The sequence below is a fragment of the Ranitomeya variabilis genome, chromosome 4 (genome assembly GCF_051348905.1).
Source record: "Ranitomeya variabilis isolate aRanVar5 chromosome 4, aRanVar5.hap1, whole genome shotgun sequence".
Lineage (NCBI taxonomy): Eukaryota > Metazoa > Chordata > Amphibia > Anura > Dendrobatidae > Ranitomeya > Ranitomeya variabilis.
This window is the reverse complement of record NC_135235.1, coordinates 233373017-233396224: the sequence shown is the minus strand read 5'-3', so window position 1 is coordinate 233396224 and position 23208 is coordinate 233373017. Positions and strand designations below refer to the sequence as shown.

Genomic DNA, 23208 nt, shown 5'->3' with positions numbered 1-23208 from the left:
CCCTACAAGAGACTCTCATTAGGACAAGAAAGTACTCATCCTCTCATCCGCGTACACAGGGTTTGAACGCCCACATTGCTAGACTAATCTCGTTAGAGATGATGCCCTACCGGTTGGTTGAAAGCGAAGCTTTCAAAGACCTGATGGCCTACGCAGTACCACGCTATGACCTACCCAGTCGGCACTTCTTTGCGAGAATAGCCATCCCAGCCCTCCACCAGCATGTCAAAGACCACATTGTCCATGCACTGAGGCAATCAGTCAGTGGAAAGGTGCACCTCACAACAGATGCATGGACCAGTAGGCATGGCCAGGGACGTTACATGTCCATCACGCCGCACTGGGTTAATGTGGTGGATGCAGGGTCCACAGGGGACAGCCATAGTGGGACAGTTCTGCCTAGCCCACGGTCTAGGAAACAGTTGGCTGTAGGCGTTCACCACCCCTCCTCCTCCTCCTCCTCCAGAAGCCAAAGGTCGTCCACAGAGCGCAGTCGCACGACCACTCCATCCGCAGCTGCCAGTGTTGCACATGAGGTATCCCATTATTGAACAGCTAGTGGTAAGCGTCAGCTGGCTGTGTTGCAAATGAAGTGTTTGGGCGACAACAGACACACCGCGGAAGTTCTGGCCGAGTACTTGCAGCAAGAAACTCAGTCATGGCTGGACAGTGTACATCTTGAGGCAGGCAAAGTAGTCAGTGATAACAGAAGGAATTTTATGGCTGCCATAGCCCTTTCACAACTGAAACACATACCTTGCCTGGCTCACACCTTGAACCTGGTGGTGCAGTGCTTCCTGAAAAATTATCCGGGGTTACCAGCCCTGCTCCTGAAGGTGCGAAGACTTTGCTCGCACATCCGCCGGTCTCCCGTACACTCCAGCCGTATGCTGAACCATCAGCGATCACTAAATCTTCCCCAGCACCGCCTAATAATCGACGTTGCAACAAGGTGGAACTCCACACTGCACATGCTTCAGAGGCTGTGCGAACAGAGGCGTGCTGTAATCTATTTGTGGGAGGATACACATACACGGGCAGGCAGTTGGATGGCAGACATGGAGTTGTCTGGTGTGCAGTGGTCGAAGCTACAAGACCTCTGTCAAGTACTTCAGTGTTTGGAGGAATGCACACGGCTGGTAAGTGCAGACGACGCCATCATAAGTATGAGCATCCCACTAATGCGTCTGCTGATGCAAAGTTTGACACACATTAAGGAGCAGGCGTCTGCAGCCGAGGATGAGGGAAGCCTTGATGACAGTCAGCCATTGTCTGCTCAGGGAACTCTCCTGGACGAGGTGGCGGACGAAGAGGAGGAGGAGGAGGATGATGGCGATGAATATTTATTGGAGGATGCTTCTCAGGGGGCAATCGAAACTGGTGGCGTTGCAAGGTCAGGTACAGGGTTTTTACGGGACACAAGTGATGTTGATTTGCAAGAAAGTGCTCCTCAACCCAGCACAAGCAGTGAATTGACACCTGGAACATTGGCCCACATGGCTGAGTATGCCTTGCGTATCCTAAAAATGGACCCCCGCATTATCAAAATGATGACCGATGACGATTACTGGTTGGCCTGCCTCCTGGATCCACGATATAAAGGAAAATTACAAAATATCATGCCATATGAGAACCTTGAGCAAATATTGGCTACCAAACAAGCAACTCTTGTAGACCGTTTGGTTCAGGCATTCCCAGCACACAGCGGCGGTGATGGTTCTAACACGAGGCGTAGTGGGCAACATGGCAGAGGTGTTAGAGGTGCACAAATCCGAAGTGGCGTTGGACAGAGGGGTTTTATGACCAGGTTGTGGAGTGATTTCGCAATGACCGCTGACACGACAGGTACTGCTGCATCGATTCAAAGTGACAGGAGGCAGCATTTGTCCAGTATGGTTACGAACTACTTTTCCGCCCTTATCGATGTTCTACCTCACAGGTCATTCCCCTTTGATTACTGGGCATCTAAAATAGACACCTGGCCTGAATTGGCAGAATATGAATTACAAGAGCTCGCCTGCCCTGCTGCTACTGTGCTATCCGAAAGAGTCTTCAGTGCGGCTGGTTCAATACTGACCAAAAAAAGGACACGTCTGGCTACCCGAAATGGTGCACAACCAACGTCAGACACACCGTCGTAATATGAGGGGCCCTGTGCCAGTACCGCCGCCCACGAGAGAGTGTTCCCCCCCTGGTCGAACAGTGCTCTACCACTTGCAATACTTACCTCTCCCTGCTACACCACAGTGTTGTCTGTGCTGATAAATCCTTCAATGGCACTGCCAATACAAATTTGTTGAAATGACAGATGATAGTTAAAATATACAGGGGCCCTGGCCTCCATTTATACCATTTAATACTTTGCGCCTACTACCACTGTCTGCTACTCAGCAGAGGAGCCCACCCTTGTACCTAGGTATGCCACCGGTTTACTTATGGCAGACATTTAGCCCACTTTGTTATTTGGGCCTACTAACTTAGTCTGCTACTCTTTACCATTGTCCTCCACTGCACAAAGCTATGCCGCCTGTTTAGTCCTTTTACCAGTTTTGAACTGCATTTAGCCTACTTATTAGGGCCTACTAACTGTGTCTGCCTCCCATTACAGTTGTCCTCCAATGCACAAAGCTATGCTGCCTGTTTAGTCCTTGTAGCAGTTTTGAACTGCATTTAGCCTACTTACTTATTTAGGCCTACTAACTGTGTCTGCCTCCCATTACAGTTGTCCTCCACTGAACAAAGCTATGTCGCCAGTTTAGTCCTTTTACCAGTTTTGAACTGCATTTAGCCTACTTATTTAGGCCTACTAACTGTGTCTGCCTCCCATTACATTTGTCCTCCACTGCACAAAGCTATGCCGCCTGTTTAGTCCTTTTACCAGTTTTGAACTGCTTTTAGCCCACTTACTTATTTGGGCCTACTCACTGTGTCAGCCTCTCATAACAGTTGTCCTCCCCTGAACAAAGCAATGCCGCCAGTGTAGTCCTGTTACCAATTTTGAACTGCTTTTAGCCTACTTACATATTTGGGCCTACTCACTGTGTCAGCCTCTCATTACAGTTGTCCTCCACTGAACAAAGCTACGCCGGCAGTTTAGTCCTGTTACCAATTTTGAATTCCATTTAGCCTACTTACTTATTTGGGCCTACTCACTGTGTCAGCCTCTCATAACAGTTGTCCTCCCCTGAACAAAGCAATGCCACCAGTGTAGTCCTGTTACCAATTTTGAACTGCTTTTAGCCTACTTACTTATTTGGGCCTACTCACTGTGTCAGCCTCTCATTACAGTTGTCCTCCACTGAACAAAGCAATGCCGTGTGGTTAGTCCTGTTACAAATTGTGAACTGCTTTTAGCCTACTTACTTATTTGGGCCTGCTCACTGTGTCTGCCTCTCATTACAGTTGTCCTCCACTGAACAAAACAATGCCGCCAGTGTAGTCCTGTTACCAATTTTGAATTGCATTTAGCCTACTTACTTATTTGGGCATACTCACTGTGTCAGCCTCTCATTACAGTTGTCCTCCACTGAACAAAGCAATGCCGCCTGGTTAGTCCTGTTACAAATTTTGAACTGCTTTTAGCCTACTTACTTATTTGGGCCTACTCACTGTGTCTGCCTCTCATTATAGTTGTCCTCCACTGCACAAAGTAATGCCGCCAGTTTAGTCCTGTTACCAATTTTGAACTGTTTTTAGCCTACTTACTTATTTGGGCCTACTAACTGTGTCTACCTCCTATTACATTTGTCCTCCACTGCACAAAGCTATGCTGCTTGTTTAGTCCTTTTACCAGTTTTGAACTGCATTTAGCCTACTTACTTATTTAGGCTTACTAACTGTGTCTGCCTCCCATTACATTTGTCCTCCACTGCACAAAGCTATGCCGCCTGTTTAGTCCTTTTACCATTTTTGAACTGCTTTTAGCCTACTTACTTATTTGGGCCTACTCACTGTGTCAGCCACTCCTTACAATTGTCCTCCACTGAACAAAGCTACGCCGGCAGTTTAGTCCTGTTACCAATTTTGAATTCCATTTAGCCTACTTACTTATTTGGGCCTACTCACTGTGTCAGCCTCTCATAACAGTTGTCCTCCCCTGAACAAAGCAATGCCGCCAGTGTAGTCCTGTTACCAATTTTGAACTGCTTTTAGCCTACTTACTTATTTGGGCCTACTCACTGTGTCAGCCTCTCATTACAGTTGTCCACTGAACAAAGCTACGCCGGCAGTTTAGTCCTGTTACCAATTTTGAATTGCATTTAGCCTACTTACTTATTTGGGCCTACTCAATGTGTCAGCCTCTCATTACAGTTGTCCTCCACTGAACAAAGCAATGCCGCCTGGTTAGTCCTGTTACAAATTTTGAACTGCTTTTAGCCTACTTACTTATTTGGGCCTACTCACTGTGTCTGCCTCTCATTACAGTTGTCCTCCACTGAAAAAAGCAATGCCGCCAGTTTAGTCCTGTTACCAATTTTGAACTGCTTTTAGCCTACTTACTTATTTGGGCCTACTCACTGTGTCTGCCTCTCATTATAGTTGTCCTCCATGGAAACAAAGCAATGCCGCCAGTTTAGTCCTGTTACCAATTTTGAACTGCTTTTAGCCTACTTACTTATTTGGGCCTACTCACTGTGTCAGCCTCTCATTACAGTTGTCCTCCACTGAACAAAGCTATGCCGCCTGTTTAGTCCTTTTACCAGTTTTGAACTGCATTTAGCCTACTTATTTAGGCCTACTAACTGTGTCTGCCTCCCATTACATTTGTCCTCCACTGCACAAAGCTATGCCGCCTGTTTAGTCCTTTTACCAGTTTTGAACTGCTTTTAGCCCACTTACTTATTTGGGCCTACTCACTGTGTCAGCCTCTCATAACAGTTGTCCTCCCCTGAACAAAGCAATGCCGCCAGTGTAGTCCTGTTACCAATTTTGAACTGCTTTTAGCCTACTTACATATTTGGGCCTACTCACTGTGTCAGCCTCTCATTACAGTTGTCCTCCACTGAACAAAGCTACGCCGGCAGTTTAGTCCTGTTACCAATTTTGAATTCCATTTAGCCTACTTACTTATTTGGGCCTACTCACTGTGTCAGCCTCTCATAACAGTTGTCCTCCCCTGAACAAAGCAATGCCACCAGTGTAGTCCTGTTACCAATTTTGAACTGCTTTTAGCCTACTTACTTATTTGGGCCTACTCACTGTGTCAGCCTCTCATTACAGTTGTCCTCCACTGAACAAAGCAATGCCGTGTGGTTAGTCCTGTTACAAATTGTGAACTGCTTTTAGCCTACTTACTTATTTGGGCCTGCTCACTGTGTCTGCCTCTCATTACAGTTGTCCTCCACTGAACAAAACAATGCCGCCAGTGTAGTCCTGTTACCAATTTTGAATTGCATTTAGCCTACTTACTTATTTGGGCATACTCACTGTGTCAGCCTCTCATTACAGTTGTCCTCCACTGAACAAAGCAATGCCGCCTGGTTAGTCCTGTTACAAATTTTGAACTGCTTTTAGCCTACTTACTTATTTGGGCCTACTCACTGTGTCTGCCTCTCATTATAGTTGTCCTCCACTGCACAAAGTAATGCCGCCAGTTTAGTCCTGTTACCAATTTTGAACTGTTTTTAGCCTACTTACTTATTTGGGCCTACTAACTGTGTCTACCTCCCATTACATTTGTCCTCCACTGCACAAAGCTATGCTGCTTGTTTAGTCCTTTTACCAGTTTTGAACTGCATTTAGCCTACTTACTTATTTAGGCTTACTAACTGTGTCTGCCTCCCATTACATTTGTCCTCCACTGCACAAAGCTATGCCGCCTGTTTAGTCCTTTTACCATTTTTGAACTGCTTTTAGCCTACTTACTTATTTGGGCCTACTCACTGTGTCAGCCACTCCTTACAATTGTCCTCCACTGAACAAAGCTACGCCGGCAGTTTAGTCCTGTTACCAATTTTGAATTCCATTTAGCCTACTTACTTATTTGGGCCTACTCACTGTGTCAGCCTCTCATAACAGTTGTCCTCCCCTGAACAAAGCAATGCCGCCAGTGTAGTCCTGTTACCAATTTTGAACTGCTTTTAGCCTACTTACTTATTTGGGCCTACTCACTGTGTCAGCCTCTCATTACAGTTGTCCACTGAACAAAGCTACGCCGGCAGTTTAGTCCTGTTACCAATTTTGAATTGCATTTAGCCTACTTACTTATTTGGGCCTACTCAATGTGTCAGCCTCTCATTACAGTTGTCCTCCACTGAACAAAGCAATGCCGCCTGGTTAGTCCTGTTACAAATTTTGAACTGCTTTTAGCCTACTTACTTATTTGGGCCTACTCACTGTGTCTGCCTCTCATTACAGTTGTCCTCCACTGAAAAAAGCAATGCCGCCAGTTTAGTCCTGTTACCAATTTTGAACTGCTTTTAGCCTACTTACTTATTTGGGCCTACTCACTGTGTCTGCCTCTCATTATAGTTGTCCTCCATGGAAACAAAGCAATGCCGCCAGTTTAGTCCTGTTACCAATTTTGAACTGCTTTTAGCCTACTTACTTATTTGGGCCTACTCACTGTGTCAGCCTCTCATTACAGTTGTCCTCCACTGAACAAAGCTATGCCGCCTGTTTAGTCCTTTTACCAGTTTTGAACAGCATTTAGCCTACTTACTTATTTAGGCCTACTAACTGTGTCTGCCTCCCATTACATTTGTCCTCCACTGCACAAAGCTATGCCGCCTGTTTAGTCCTTTTACCAGTTTTGAACTGCTTTTAGCCTACTTACTTATTTGGGCCTACTCACTGTGTCAGCCACTCCTTACAATTGTCCTCCGCTGAACAAAGCTACGCCGGCAGTTTAGTCCTGTTACCAATTTTGAATTCCATTTAGCCTACTTACTTATTTGAGCCTACTCACTGTGTCAGCCTCTCATAACAGTTGTCCTCCCCTGAACAAAGCAATGCCGCCAGTGTAGTCCTATTACCAGTTTTGAACTGCATTTAGCCTACTTACTTATTTAGGCCTACTAACTGTGTCTGCCTCCCATTACATTTGTCCTCCACTGCACAAAGCTATGCCACCTGTTTAGTCCTTTTACCAGTTTTGAACTGCTTTTAGCCTACTTACTTATTTGGGCCTACTCACTGTGTCAGCCACTACTTACAATTGTCCTCCTCATTACAGTTGTCCTCCACTGAACAAAGCAATGCCGCCAGTTTAGTCCTGTTACCAATTTTGAACTGCTTTTAGCCTACTTACTTATTTGGGCCTACTCACTGTGTCAGCCTCTCATTACAGTTGTCCTCCCCTGAACAAAGCAATGCCGCCAGTGTAGTCCTGTTACCAATTTTGAACTGCATTTAGCCCACTTTATTATTTGGGCCTATATCTGTGTTTCCTCCTCATCCTGCCCATTGCCCAGCCACTGCTAGATGAGTCTGCTGGTACATTGACCCAGACCACTACATTCCCCTTGCACTCTACACAGCCAGAATCTGACCCTGCTGAAAGTCAGGTTCCCCTTCCCGCATACTATACCACCTTACACAGGGACAGAGGAAGGTGCAGATGACAGTGCAGGTTCCTTCATCAGGTGGGGGGGCATACTCGTTGGCGACGTCACTGGCACAGGGCCCCTCATAGTATGCAAAAGTGTCTCTGCCGGTTGGTAGGTGCCACCCGCCGGCAAACACGTGCCAATGCCAACAAGTGGACCCCCACTGCTTGCTCAGGATCACAGCACTTGCAAAGTTGAAATACTTACCTCTCCCTGCTCCACCGCCGTGACGTATTCTGCGTTTCCTGGGCCCACAAAAAACTTGAGCCAGCCCTACCCCCCCACAACCTTAGCCAAATGACTCCCAGTTTTCAATGCCTAACTATTATTATAAAGTAAATTAAGATTGACAAGCTTCAGTAATAAGAATTATTTTTTTTGTATTAAAATGGGCACTGTAGGTGTTTTCCTGTCCTCCACTCTCTGCCGACTTTGATTCCCAATTGACTTGCATTGGGTTTCGTGTTTCAGTCGGCACCCGACTTTTCGCAAAAATCGGCCGATTTCACCCGACCCAACTTTTGACAAAGTCGGGTTTCGCGAAACCCGACTCGATCCTAAAAAAAGTAAAAGTCGCTCAACTCTAGCTCTGAATGTACAACGGCTGGTGGCTGGTGTACCCCCCGTTCGCTACAATCAGGACGAGTTCATCTGGCAGCAGATTGTGCAAGGACTGGAAGATTGCCACCAGGAACTTCGGGAACTCTCGCCCGTGGAATGGTGAGGAAAAAGAGGGGGGAATGTAAGGGGGTTACCTTCTCTGCTCCGTGCCTGGAACCACTTAGCTGTGCAGCAGGTTTCCCTGGGGGCAGACTTAGAGACCGGGACAGGAAGGAAGCCGGGCTGAGGGAGAAAAAGGGCGCGCGTTCCAGGGCTAGAGCAGCGTGTACTGGAGAGAGAACAGCTTGTGCAGCAGGGAGCAGCAGGCGCAGCGGGGAGAGCAGCGGATACAGCGGCCAGAACAGCACGCAGCTGCGCTCCCGGGAAAAGAGAGAGAGCTCCCGGTCGGAGGACTGATACAGGGAGATTGTCCAGAAAGACTGCATCTTGTGCGTACGTGAAAACGGACTCTGCTGTGACTGGAGAGGTGCGCCCTGATGCCCGTGCAGAGACAGTGGCCCGTGCAGAGACAGTGGCCCCTAGTACCCACGGTATTAGTGCACAGCCCCTGATTCCTGTTGAGAGACCCAATAATAGACTGAGCATCGTTCTCCCGGGATAGGCTGCACTGTTGAAGCAAAAGACTCAGAGCACAGGGGACCCCGTTTCCTAGCATCCCCTCTGCCCACCACAGTAACCCCTTAAACCCCAGGTTGCGGGTTCCTAGAGACTACACAGCCCACTGATAACAGAGGGACGACAAGTGCCGCTGTTTCTCGGCACCTATCAGACTGATAAGTGTTTTCCCAAGAATTTCCGTTTACTACTGTTATACTGTTAGACTGTCTGGGAACTTATACTGCTTCCCATATATTTGCACAGTTATTTTATCAGTTTATATTCTACTGTTTTCTCCCTGCGAGGAGAATATTACTCCTGTTAATAAACCCCCCTCAACAGAAGTTCTGTCTGTTCCGTGGTGACATACTCTACCCTGCACTCTATTACACCACAATTAATATTTAGAATCTACTGACCTTCCCATTATGTTCCTTGGCATCCAGTTGACCATATTGTAAGAAGCGCTCGGCCACGGCGTATGATTGAGAGCGCAAACCTCTCGCTGTGTAGAGGTGAAGGATTCTGGGGATAATTATGAAATAAAATTAAAAATTTGGAAGAAAACAAACGTCATATCTTGAATTTACAAGTTTTTGCCCATTGACAAATGGATCCAATAGGAACATTATAAAATAATGATGGGAAATATCTCATGAGGCTTAGACACCAATCAGGACCCAAGGAGATATCTCATCTCACAACTTACGTGTCTCCGTCCTCATCACGATGCAGAAGTTGCTCTGGACTAATACTCTGGATGTGGCTTCTGGCTTCCTCCAGCTCTAGAGGCATCAGATCTGGAACCACAAATCCCGACATCCTCAGAAAAGTGTCAGCTCTGGTGGTAGAACAAGTCCCTGAATTGTGTCCCATCCAGGATGGATTGTGGGCAAAAGTGGCCATGTACGAGCCTGGAGAGGCAACCTTAGCAAGAAAACCAGAATATTACATATATTTATCTATTACAAGTAAAATGTCACCATTGCTGGGAAGGGTTTCATATTAGGACACTAAGTATATAGGAGAACACCAAGTGTATACATCTAGATCTACCAAACTATGAGGAGGGCTCTGGAGGACCGGCTGAGCCAGATGTGTCCTCCCTGTCGCTACAGCAGCACCTCTCACCCCTACGTCCATGTCTGCAGCAGGAGTGTCGGTCTTCCCTGTCTCATATCCATCTTCGTGGCTGTACATCGGGCCAGGCCTGGAGACATACAGGTCCTCCAGCGGAGAGTAGGTGTAGTGAGGAGCTGCTCTGTGGAACACAATGGAGTCATCTTTCTGATGGCTGGAGCCGTCATGGAGGAAAGACGGAGGACCGACCGAGCCTGAAATAAGAGCATGCAAAGCGTTCTGGTCTACTGTGACACAATAAGAAATACATGATGATAAAGATAATGAAGAGAAGGGATGTCAATAAGAGAAAGTAAAAAAGAATGTAACCTAGGAGACACACCTAACTGTACTGATCGTGTGTTACATCCTATATTATACTCCAGAGGTGAAATCACTATTCTGCTGGTGCAGTCACTGTGTACATACATTACATTACTGATCCTGAGTTACCTCCTGTATTACACTCCAGAGCTGCACTCACTATTCTGCTGGTGCAGTCATTGTGTACATACATTACATTACTGATCCTGAGTTACATCCTGTATTATACTCCAGAGCTGCACTCACTATTCTGCTGGTGCAGTCACTGTGTACATACATTACATTACTGATCCTGAGTTACATCCTGTATTATACTCCAGAGCAGCACTCACTATTCTGCTGGTGCAGTCACTGTGTGCATACATCACATTACTGATCCTGGGTTACATCCTGTATTATACCCCAGAGCTGCACTCACTATTCTGCTGGTGCAGTCACTGTGTACATACATTACATTACTGATCCTGAGTTACATCCTGTATTATACCCCAGAGCTGCACTCACTATTCTGCTGGTGCAGTCACTGTGTACATACATTACTGATCCTGAGTTACATCCTGTATTATACCCCAAAGCTGCACTCACTATTCTGCTGGTGCAGTCACTGTGTACATACATTACATTACTGATCCTGAGTTACATCCTGCATTATACTCCAGAGCTGCACTCACTATTCTGCTGGTGCAGTCACTGTGTACATACGTTCCATTACTGATACTGAGTTACCTCCTGTATTATACTCCAGAGCTGCACTCACTATTCTGCTGGTGCAGTCACTGTGTACATACATTACATTACTGATCCTGAGTTACTGTACATGGAGATGTTGGGGGACTTCAGTTTTAAAGCTTCAGAATTGTGAACGCAGCTCTTGAGTGTTACAGTATATTTCAGGGTACAGGGATAATCTGAAGCTTCTGGTCTCTAGATCACATTGTGTCATTTTCATGGCATCATCTCTTTTGTCAGGTTGTCCCTCAGACTCATCTATATTAAAAACCTCTGCAGATTTGGGCGCAGAATCAGCAGAAGATACGAAAGTGACAGCGACTCCTCTGTAAAAAAATATTAGTAACTTGTACAATGGTCTTTTAAAAAAAATTTATGAATTATAGGAAGAGAGGACGCACCTGGATCCGGCTGATAATCCACCAGAGATGCAGATACCTAGAGAACGATAAGACAACATTGTAGCTGCTCGGCTGATACATAACAGACAGGGAGAGGACAATCCAATCAATAGTCCTGGACTGAACACTCAGAAAGGGGAACAGAAGGGGAGAAAAGCACGGCTCACCGATTCTCCTTTATTATAAAGCATAATGGCGGCTGACACATGCACTTCATCAATGTATTATCTATTTATTATCTGTTATCTATTATCTATCTATTAGCTATCTATTATCCATCTATTATCTATTATCTATGATCGATATATTATTCATCTATCTATTATCTATCCATCTATTATATATCTATTATCTATCATCTATATATTATCTATCAATCTATCTATCTATCTATCATCTATTTATTATCTATTATCTATCTATCTTCTATCTATCTATCTATTATCTATTGTCTTATAAAAGTTTAAGCAGCAGCGATTGGAGCGGGCTCAGGTTGCTGCTGTTACAGGCAGATATGTATCACAAGGTAGAGTCTGGAACCCGGCGTGTGATGTACATGTACAGAAAGGGGTTAATTGTGGATTTCATTAGAATACATTTTCACTACTTACCTGGCCGGGGTTGTGCTGTCGTTTCTGCTCGAGAAGCTGTTTAACCGTTTGTGGAGGGGAACAGTACGGCCTGCAGTCTATAATAGTGGGAAAATGCAAGAAAAATACATTTACATAGAAATACATGCTGTCAGATACTGGTGGGGAGAGCTGCCGGCCAGTCCGAGCATTGCGTTCAGTCCGAGCATTGCGTTGCGATCCTCATCTGAGTTATATGGCCGACTGACTCTTCCCTTATAACTTTTATAATGGACAGTGACATATTTTTCGGTTTCCTGCTAAAGTACTATGCCAGGTATTAGGTGCCAACCTTTACTCATATACCTGGTCAATATCTGTTACATACAATTAAATTTGCCCATAATTAGTTGATAGTTTTCTGAAAATTATTTTATATTTTTTTAACGTATATGTGACCTCAAAATACTGTAAAAACACAAACAACAAAATGGAAAATAAGCAGATACAACAAAATAAAAACAATATACAATAAAACTCTAAAATGCTGATACATAAGCTAATAATAAAGGCAAAAATAATCAATATATTAACATTAATTTGATAGAATATCACAAATATGGTTGAAAAAGGTAAAAAGTATAAAATAAGCTGATACAGTGAAACAACATAAAAAACCCCGCACAATAAAAATCTAAAATTCTGATGCTTAAAAAATAAAAATAAAAGTAGCAAAATTATATAATCAACATATTAGCATTAATCTGGTAGAACTTAAAAAAAATAAAAAAGTAAAATAAGCAGATGCAATAAAACAATATAAAAAATACACAATCAATAATATTAAACACATATGTAACACAATAATAAAAAAATGTAAAAATAAGTAACCAACATATTAGCATTTATTTGATAGAACTTCATAAATATAGCTAAATGAAAAAATAAAAAAGTAAAGTATGAAATGAATAGTCACAATAAAGCAATATACAAACATTTATAGAAATATGGTTAAAAAATAAATAATATTAAAAAAGTAAAGTAAAAGTATAAAATAAGCAAATGCAATAAAACAATGTAAAAACAATACACAATAAATATAAAACACTTAAAGCAATAATAAAAATGAAAAAAACAACAACATATCAACATTAATTTGATAGAATATCAAAAAGAGGGCTAAATCAGAAAGAATAAAAAAATGGAATGGAAAAATATAAAATAAAATGATGAAGTAATATAAAAACTGCACAATAAACATGAAAACATTGATTAAGAAATACTAGCACAAAACTGCAATTAAAATAATAAAAATAATCAATATTAACATTCATTTGACAGGAAATATTACAACTTGCTGATCCTCAGTGATCTCAGTCTGATGCCAGTCATAGGATGATGCAAAAGTGAAAAATAACTAATAATCGTATTAATCATTATTCAGATCTGCACCCGGGAATTCCCTGATATTGCACTGGAATTCTTATGAAAAATAAAAAGTGTCCTCAGTTTGTCACAAATGTTATTACTCCCCCCCCTGTTCTTATTGTAAATCACATGAGCAGAAATGAAATTCACGTCGGGTTTGGTGCGGTTTTTCCTTTTCACGAGACGTAAAGTCCTCTGCATCATGGCTGCCGGAGATTACTATGATTGCTGCTGAGTCGGAGAGTCACTGACAGAGGCCACCGAGGAAAGGCCACAGAAGTTCTCATGAATAGTAATACTGCGACCTTTGACCACGAGCATGCGCAGAGTCTGTGTCATGTGATCACAGGGACCTAAAGTCACAGGCAGAGATGTAACAAGGTCCGATGATTGAATTTGCTCAGTTACCATCTACAGCCTGAATGTGCCCATGCCTCTTGAGGAATCCCTACTGACATTTCCTGACTGTCCATTCATGACCTCTCTGCTCTCCAAATTCTGCAAATCACCCCCTCCACTAGCCTTGGTCTCTGAGGCATCGTTCCCAGGTCTGTGGGGGCTGAAATCCCTCCAACCTGTCTTCATACCCCCTGGAAATAAGGAGAGGGCCTGAGAAGGACACGGAGTGCAGTAAGATAGATCCTTTGTTGGAGGCCCCAGAGAGACTTGGAGAAACCCTGATTACCCTGGAAACTACTGCTCGAGGATTGTGACTCCTCTCCCGGGGTTTTTATCCCATTACTGGACTGTATCCGTGGTCCTGGACTATTTTATCCTCTGTGTGGTGGATTGTTTTATGGACCTTTTGGTTTCCATTTAATAAAGGTTCTTGGGACCATTCACTCATCCCTGGCTTTATTGATTGTGTGATACTGGAGTAGGACCACCTGACACTGGTATATAGGTCCTCTATCCTGGTTTATATGTCACTGCTATATGCTACCTACCGATGTCAGCTGCCGGCTTCTGATTGGCCAGTGGTGTGTATTGTGGAGCGGGGAGCCGGCAGGTCTCTGCGCCGCAATACATTTCACCTGAATGTGAGTCCTCGGATGCACATCCAGCTGAAATAACCGCTGGTGTTTCCGTCCCCAATCCGGCACGGGCCTGGTCATGGTCGCACCCTATGCAACCATGATAGTTACACCCCTGGACACAAAAACCCCTGTAGAGCCCCATGACTCTCAGCAGAGCTATGGCTCTAAATGGCTGCCATGCTGTTGTTACCCAACTTTCTCACAAGTAGATAGAACTAATAAACTGGTGAATACAAAGGGCATGGAAACGTTTGCAAATCTGATAAATTTCCATAAAAATGTAGGCTTCATTTCTAATCCCCACTTGTTTTGTGTATGCATCTCCTATGCAGTGCTACAGTGACACTGGAAAGTTTGTGAACCCTTCATAATTTTCTATATTCCTGCAAAAATTTGACCTATATCTATATCAGATTTTCACACAAGTCCTAAAAGTAATGGAACATTCAATTCCAGAAAATTCTAAAGGAAAATGTCTGAACATCTGTCCGTGAACTGAATCTTAAGACAACGTGGGTCATGTAGCAAAAGAATGTGATACAAGAGTCGTGATACAAAGCAATAAAGCAGGAGACTTTTACCAATCACAGACTCATGATATTGGAGAATTTCCCTTTAAACTTTATTTTTATTTTTAATTAACTTCTTTGATTTGATTGTACATCTACTTTTAGGACATGAGTGAAAATCAGATAAAGTTTTAGGTCAAATATTGGAGAAATTTTCAAAATTCTGAAGAGTTCAGAAACTTTCCTGCTCCGCAGAGCATGCACGCCATCATAGCGGAAGGTAGGAGCCAGGATCAGGTCCAGAGCTCTGCAGACAGGGAAGGGAGGATGGCTTGTAATTAGATAGTTGCAGAAGCAGATAAATAATCTGAGCGTCATCTGCAGGGAGCAGCGAGCCGGCGCTCACACCTGGGCTGGTGACATAGGCCGCAGATGCTGGCTGTCTGTCAGGGACCCGGTTTCATTTCTCCCTGCGTTGTCGCTCATTGTGTGACTCTGTGGTGACGAAGGAGATGTCTGTGGGCGGCCGCAGCTGTCACTGGAGCGTAGAGAGGAATCCCCACCAGTGACTCAATGTTTGGGAAATCCACACTAGACCATGAGATCACGAATACTATGTATCTATCTATTATCTATCTATCTATTATCTATCTGTTATCTATCTATTATCTATCTGTTATCTATCTATTATCTATCTGTTATCTATCACTATTATCTATCTGTTATCTATCTATCTATTATGTATTATCTATCTATTATCTATCTAGCTATTATCTATCACTATCTATTATCTATCTATTATCTATCACTATCTATCATCTATCTGTTATCTATCTATCTATTAGCTATCACTATCTGTTATCTATCTGTTATCTATCTATTATCTAGCTGTTATCTATCTATTATCTATCACTATTATCTGTTATCTATTATCTATCTGTTATCTATATATCATCTATCACTATCTATTATCCATCTATTATCTGTTATCTATCTATTATCTATCACTATTATCTATCTGTTATCTATCTATCTATCATCTATGATCTATCATCTATTATCTACTTATCAATTAATTATTATCTATCTATTATCTCTCTAATAAGAAAAAAATCATAACAGCAGTAAAAACAATTTTTTTCCACAAAAGTACGTGCCACAATTCACACTCACAAAAGTGATTATTAGTGATGAAAAAATCCACGTGCACCATAAAATACCCAGGATATTTCATGAGCTGACACACGTGACACCATACACTCAGCGGTGATGTCACAATGTTGTTGTATCATAAGTGTATCATTAATTAAAAGTATCAGTTAATATCTGAGTATTATAAATATTTCTTCAGCGCTATTCTTCCATTTAGTTGGTGTCAAATCATTTCTATTGACAGCTTGGAATTTGTAATTATTGATTGACAAAATGTCAATAGAATAAGAAGTGAAAATACAATATATAATCTAAAACAACAGAAAAATAACAATGCATGTAATAACAATCACCCCACCATATAATCATCGCTATGTCCATCAGTATTAGGAAATCAGTTATATTTTCACTATCATTTTTATTTATATTTCTATAAATTATTTTTATTGTTACAACTCTATATCTATTCTTCTTTTCCTGATTTTTCTTCTTAGTCCGGCATTAATAATGATATCACATGTTCTACATCTACTCTATGATTTGCCCCTGTCTGTCGCACATACCTCTAGAGGCGGAGGCTGGAGGAGAGCTCATCGCCTCCCTTCCTCGGGCGTCGTGTCCGTGCGGCTCCAGCGCAGCTCCGATATCTCGGGTTCTATGTGAATGTTACAGAAAGTTGCCTGTTCTCTCTTTAATAAAGAGGAACTTACTAAACTCCACCCCGAGTAGGAAGAGACGGAAAGAAATAGAGTAAGACAACGCAGCCGAGATGAAGCGATAATGGGGCTGTAGATACAGAGGAAAAGACAAGGGAAAGTAACCAAGTGGAAGAAAAAAGATGAAGTGGTTAAAATGTGCCATGAGCAGCATCACTGCACAATCTAGCCACAAGATCGCCGCCAAACATCACATCATTATATGCTGAAATGTACAATAAAGTGATATCAGCCGGCACTAATCCCACGACCACCTCATAAATATCGGAGCTGCAACCTCATCAATATCAGAGCTGCAACCTCACCAACATCAGAGCTGCCACCTCACCAATATCGGAGCTGCCACCTCACCAATATCGGAGCTGCAACCTCACCACCATCCGAGCTGCAACCTCACCAATATCGGAGCTGCAACCTCACCAATATCAGAGCTGCAACCTCACCACCATCCGAGCTGCAACCTCACCACCATCCGAGCTGCAACCTCACCACCATCCGAGCTGCAACCTCACCACCATCCGAGCTGCAACCTCACCACCATCTGAGCTGCAACCTCACCACCATCAGAGCTGCCACCTCACCAATATTGGAGCTGCCACCTCATTACAACCGGAGCTGCAGCCTCCCTGATATCAGAGTTGCAACCTCACCACTATCGGAGCTGCCGCCTCCCCAATATCAAGCTGCCGCCTCACTACAACCGAAGCTGCCACCTCACCAATATCAAGCTGCTACCTCACCAATATTTGAGCTGCCGCCTCACCACCATCGGAGCTGGAACCTCATCACCATCGGAGCTGCAACCTCACCACCATCCGAGCTGCCACCTCACCAATATCAAGCTGCTACCTCACCAATATTTGAGCTGCCACCTCACCACCATCGGAGCTGCAACCTCACCACCAACCGGAGCTGCAACCTCACCACCATCCGAGCTGCCACCTCATTACAACCGAAGCTGCCACCTCACCAATATCAAGCTGCTACCTCACCAATATTTCAGCTGTCACCTCACCACCATCAGAGCTGCAACCTCACTAATATCGGAGCTGCCACCTCACCAATATCGAGCAGCCACCTCACCAATATCGGAGCTGCCACCTCACCAATATCAGAGCTGCCACCTCACCAATATCAGAGCTGCCACCTCCCCAATATCAGAGCTGCCACCTCACCACCATACGAGCTGCCACCTCATTACAACCGAAGCTGCCACCTCACCAATATTGGGCTGCAACCTCACCAATATCAGAGCTGCAACCTCACCACCATCTGAGCTGCAACCTCACCACCTTCTGAGCTGCCACCTCACCAATATCGGAGCTGCCACCTCACCAATATCAAGCTGCTACCTCACCAATATTTGAGCTGCCAACTCACCACCATCAGAGCTGCAAAATCACAACCATCTGAGCTGCCACCTCACTAATATCAGAGCTGCCACCTCACCAATATCGAGCTGCCACCTCACCAATATCAGAGCTGCCACCTCACCAATATCAGAGCTGCAACCTCACCAATATCAGAGCTGCAACCTCACCACCATCAAAGCTGCAACCTCACCACCATCCGAGCTGCCACCTCTCCAATATCGGAGCTGCCAGCTCATTACAACCAGAGCTGCCACCTCACCAATATCGAGCTGCCGCCTCCCCAATATCAAGCTGCTACCTCACCAATATTTGAGCTGCCAACTCACCACCATCGGAGCTGCAACCTCACAACCATCTGAGCTGCCACCTCACTAATATCAGAGCTGCCACCTCACCAATATCGAGCTGCCACCTCACCAATATCAGAGCTGCCACCTCACCAATATCAGAGCTGCAACCTCACCAATATCAGAGCTGCAACCTCACCACCATCAAAGCTGCAACCTCACCACCATCCGAGCTGCCACCTCTCCAATATCGGAGCCGCCAGCTCATTACAACCAGAGCTGCCACCTCACCAATATCGAGCTGCCGCCTCCCCAATATCGGCATTGCAACCTCACCACCATCTGAGCTGCCGCCTCCCCAATATCGAGCTGCCACCTCACTACAACCGGAGCTGCCAACTCACTACAACCGGAGCTGCCACCTCACCAATATCAAGCTGCCGCCTCCCCAATATCGGAGTTGCAACCTCACAACCATCGGAGCTGCCGCTTCCCCAATATCAAGCTGCTACCTCACCAATATTTGAGCTGCCACCTCACCACCATCGGAGCTGCAACTTCATTACCACCCGAGCTGCCACCTCACCATTATCGGAGCTGCCATCTCACTACCAACTGAGCTGCAACCTCACCACCATCGGAGCTGCAACCTCACCACCATCGGAGCTGCAACCTCACCACCATCCGAGCTGCCACCTCACCACCATCGGAGCTGCCATCTCACTACCAACGGAGCTGCAACCTCACCACCATCGGAGCTGCAACCTCCCCACCATCGGAGCTGCAACCTCACCACCATCGGAGCTGCCACCTCACCAATATCAAGCTGCAACCTCCCCACCATCGGAGCTGCCATCTTACTACCAACGGAGCTACAATCTCACCACCATTGGAGCTGCCATCTCACCACCATTGGAGCTGCCACCTCACCACCATCGGAGCTGCCACTTCACCAACATCAGAGCTGCTACGTCACCACCATCGGAGCCGCCACATCACCACCATCGGAGCTGCCATATCACCATCATCGGAGCAGTCACCTCACCACCATCGGAGCTGCCACATCACCACCATCAGAGCTGCCACCTCACCACCATCGGAGCTGCCATATCATCACTATCGGAGCTGCCACATCACCACCATCGGAGCTGCCACATCACAACCATCGGAGCTGCCACCTCCCTACCACTGAAGCAGCCACGTCATCAATATCGGACCTGCAACCCCACCACTAGTAATGAGCGAGCACCAAAAAGCTTGGGAACTCATTACTCGAGTTGAGTAAATCGTAATGCTCAGCTGCTCGACCCGAGTGACGAGTATAATGGAAGTCAATGGGAACCTCTAGCATTTTTCCAGCACCAAACCCACTCTGCTGAGCTCTGGAGCGATCTAAACATTTCTGAAAACGATGGAAACAGTGATAAATGGCATGGGAACACATGGGGAAGACCCCTGGAAGCATTTCTGAATCTCAGGTCGCTACTGGAAACAATGTTGTCAGAGTATTATGCCACTTTTACGGACTGACAATAAAACATACAAAACTGCAGTAAAATGAATTTGACTGGAAAAAATGATAAACATTCTCTCACGGACAATGACTTGTATTTAAGGCAAAATAAATTATTAAAAAATGCTCCTCCAAACCTTGGGCTATGTTCACATGCAGTGGTTTTGCTCCATTTTTGCTCGTTTGCATTGCTTTCAATGGTGAAAAAAACATTCTACAGAAAATTCAATTTTATCGTTTTAATACCATATCTGGCCATGTAGTATGATCAGACACCTCCTGTTTAATTTATGAAGAAGGGACTCTGAAAGACACATTTTTTTTTCAGGGCCAGTAGGCAGCCCTTACTATTGTCAGAGGCCCTCACTCTAACTTTAGAAGGCCAGCAGCCAGCCCTCACTAAGCATTTTGCTACTGCAATATAATTTATCCATCAGAGGTGGGATTTTTTTTTTGTATTAATACTGTAAAGTTTGAAAGTTGGAGGGCCAGCCCGGCCCTTGCAATTTATAGAGGTACAGCAGGCAGTCCCCATTAATTCTAGAGGGCCGCAGGCATCTTGTGGACAGACGAGACCAATATAGAGTTTTTTGGTAAAGCACATCATTCTACTGTTTACTGTAAATGGAATGAAGCCTACAAAGAATAGAACACAGTACATACAGTCAAATATGGTGGAGGTTCAAAGAAATGTTGGGGTTGTTTTGCTACCTCTGGCCCTGGGTGCCTTAACTGTGTTCAAGACATCATGAAATGTGAAGCTTCCTAAGGCCAGTCTCACATGTCCAGATAATTCCGGTACCGGAAAAATCGGTACCGGAGTTATCCGTGTCCGTGTGTCCGTGAGCTCACGTGGCACATCAGTGTGGCACACGTGTGGCAGCCATGTGCTGCCCGTGTGCTGACTGAGTACCACACGGACCGTGCAGGAGACAGCGCTACAGTAAGCGCTGACCCCAACGTGGTGCTGAAGCCGCCATTCATCCCTTCACTCCAGCAGCGTTCGCTGGAGAGAAGGAATGATAAATCAATGTTTTTTTTTATTATTTTTGTCTTTAAAATCAAGTTCCTTGTCACCTCCCCCTCCCACCCCCTGTGCGCCCGCCCGCTGGAAATAAAATACTCACCCAGCTCCCTCGATGCTTCCCCTCAGCGCCGCAGCTTGTCCTGTATGAGCGGTCACGTGGTGCCGCTCATTACAGTGATGAATATGCGGCTCCATCCCTATGGGAGGTGGAGCCGCATATTCATCACTGTAATGAGCGGTACCACGTGACCGCTCATACAGGACAAGCTGCAGCGCTGAGAGGAAGCATCGAGGGAGCTGGGTATTTTATTTAGAGCGGGCGGGCGCACAGGGGGTGGGAGGGGGGAGGTTGCCGGGAACTTTATTTTAACCACAAAAAAAGCAATGATTTTTCATTCCTTTTCTCCAGCGAACGCTGCTGGGAAGAAGGAATGAATTCCGGCTTCAGCGCCCAAAGCAGGGGACAGCGCTTACTGTAGCGCTGTCTCTTGCACAGTCCGTGTGGTACGCAGTCGGCACACGGACGGCACACGGACAGCATCCGTGTGCGGTACGTGTTTACACGGACCCATTCACTTTAATGGGTCCGTGTGATCCGTGCGCTCCCACGAACACTGACATGTCTCCGTGTTTTTCAAACGGACACACAGTCCATGAAAACACGCTGACATGTGCAGAGACACATTTATTTTAATTTTAATTTATTTTTGTGTCTACGTGAGTCAGTGTCTCCGGTACGTGAGAAAACTGTCACCACACTTACCAGAGCCACTGACGTGTGAAACAGGCCTAAGGTTCTCCTTCAGCATCTTTTCCCTCCTTGTCAGAATACACCGCCCATAAGGGCCTGGGTGCTGGGAGGGTCTGAGGAAAATGTCTAAGGTCTTTGATAGTGTTCCCCTGCCTCTGGTGTGTGCCTCCATAGTCTCCACTCTTTGGTTGTCCAAAGAACTGTGACCTCTGCCACCAGCGTTGTCAGATGGGAATTTATTTAATAACTTTTCAAGTAGGGTCTTCTGGTACTGCAACATTTTATTAGACCTCTCCGACATGGGAAGGAGAGATGTAAAGTTCTCCTTGTAGTGTGGGTCTAGGAGGGTGATCAACCAGTACTTAGTCGTGGCTGAAATGCGTACTACATAAGGGTCATGGGAAAGGCAGTGGAACATAAACTCAGCCATGTGTGCCAGACTGCCAACAGCCAAGACTTCCATCCCCACCAAGAGGACGACTGTCCATGTTATCCTCCTCGTCCTCTCTCCTCCACGTCTTCAGGCCATCTACGCTGAATAGATGGGATGAAGGTGGTGTGAGTACTACCATCTATAGAGCAGTCATCCAGCTCCTGTTCCTCCTCCTCATTATTACCCAACCTGCGTTGAGAAGATGAGATGAGGCTAGCATGTGTAGCATCACCAAGTATTGTTTCTTGCTCCATCTCAACTTGCTACACCTGCAAAGCTTCCTCTTTTATTGTGAGCAGCGAGCGTTTCCATAGACAGAGAAGAGGGATGATGACGCTGATTATGGCATCATTGGCGCTCACCATTTTGGTCAAGTCCTCAAAGGTTTGGAGAACCACACAGATGTCAGACATCCATGCTGACTCATCAGCTCCTATGTGAGGAGGCTGACCGGAACAGCGACATGCATGGTGTAGCTGGTATTCAACTACTGCCCTCTGCTGCTCACAAAGCCTTGCCAACACATGAAACATCGAGTTGCAAAGCGTGGTGACCGCACCCCAGACGGTGAACTGGAAGTTGAAAACGCTGCTGCACAACTGCCAGGGAGGCGGCAGCTATGGCCAACTTGCAGATATGGACACACACGTCGTACTTTCACAAGTAGCTCATGCAGATCCAGGAACCACTAAGTTGAACACGTGGACCAAGCATAGCACTTGTGCGAGGTTGCCAAGCTTCAGAGCCGCCATCAGGTTATGGCCATTATCAGACATGACTATGGCTGGTTGTAGATTCAGGGGCGAGAGCCACAGATCAGTCTGGTCTGCTAGACCTTTCAACAATTCCACGGCAGTGTGTGGTTTGCCACCTTAGTAGATTAGCTTCAGAAGAGCTTGTTGCTGCTTGGCCGAGGCAGTGCTTCCAGCTTGCATCTGATATTGACATTTCTGAGATGGAGGATGAGGAGGAGGATGTGCAGGAACTATTTTAGAAGGTGGGGGAATCCCTGATTGAACCAGGACCTGCAATCCTTGGTGTCGCTAGCAGGTGTTCCATCCCAGGGTCCGGCTGG

At 45.3% G+C, this 23208-nt stretch overlaps 1 protein-coding gene across 1 annotated transcript in view; it reads right to left on the bottom strand.

The window, feature by feature from the left end:
* NFKBID (NFKB inhibitor delta) overlaps positions 1 to 14450 on the bottom strand; it is a 28487-nt gene extending 14037 nt beyond the window's left edge. The window contains exons 1-6 of the mRNA XM_077256336.1: positions 14363 to 14450; positions 11950 to 12026; positions 11339 to 11375; positions 9897 to 10099; positions 9475 to 9692; positions 9185 to 9290 (exon numbers count right to left, since the gene is read on the bottom strand). Coding sequence (XP_077112451.1) covers positions 9185 to 9290; positions 9475 to 9692; positions 9897 to 10099; positions 11339 to 11375; positions 11950 to 12026; positions 14363 to 14450 — 729 coding nt within the window. The remainder of the gene's footprint in view (positions 1 to 9184; positions 9291 to 9474; positions 9693 to 9896; positions 10100 to 11338; positions 11376 to 11949; positions 12027 to 14362) is intronic.
* Positions 14451 to 23208: the final 8758 nt, after the last annotated feature.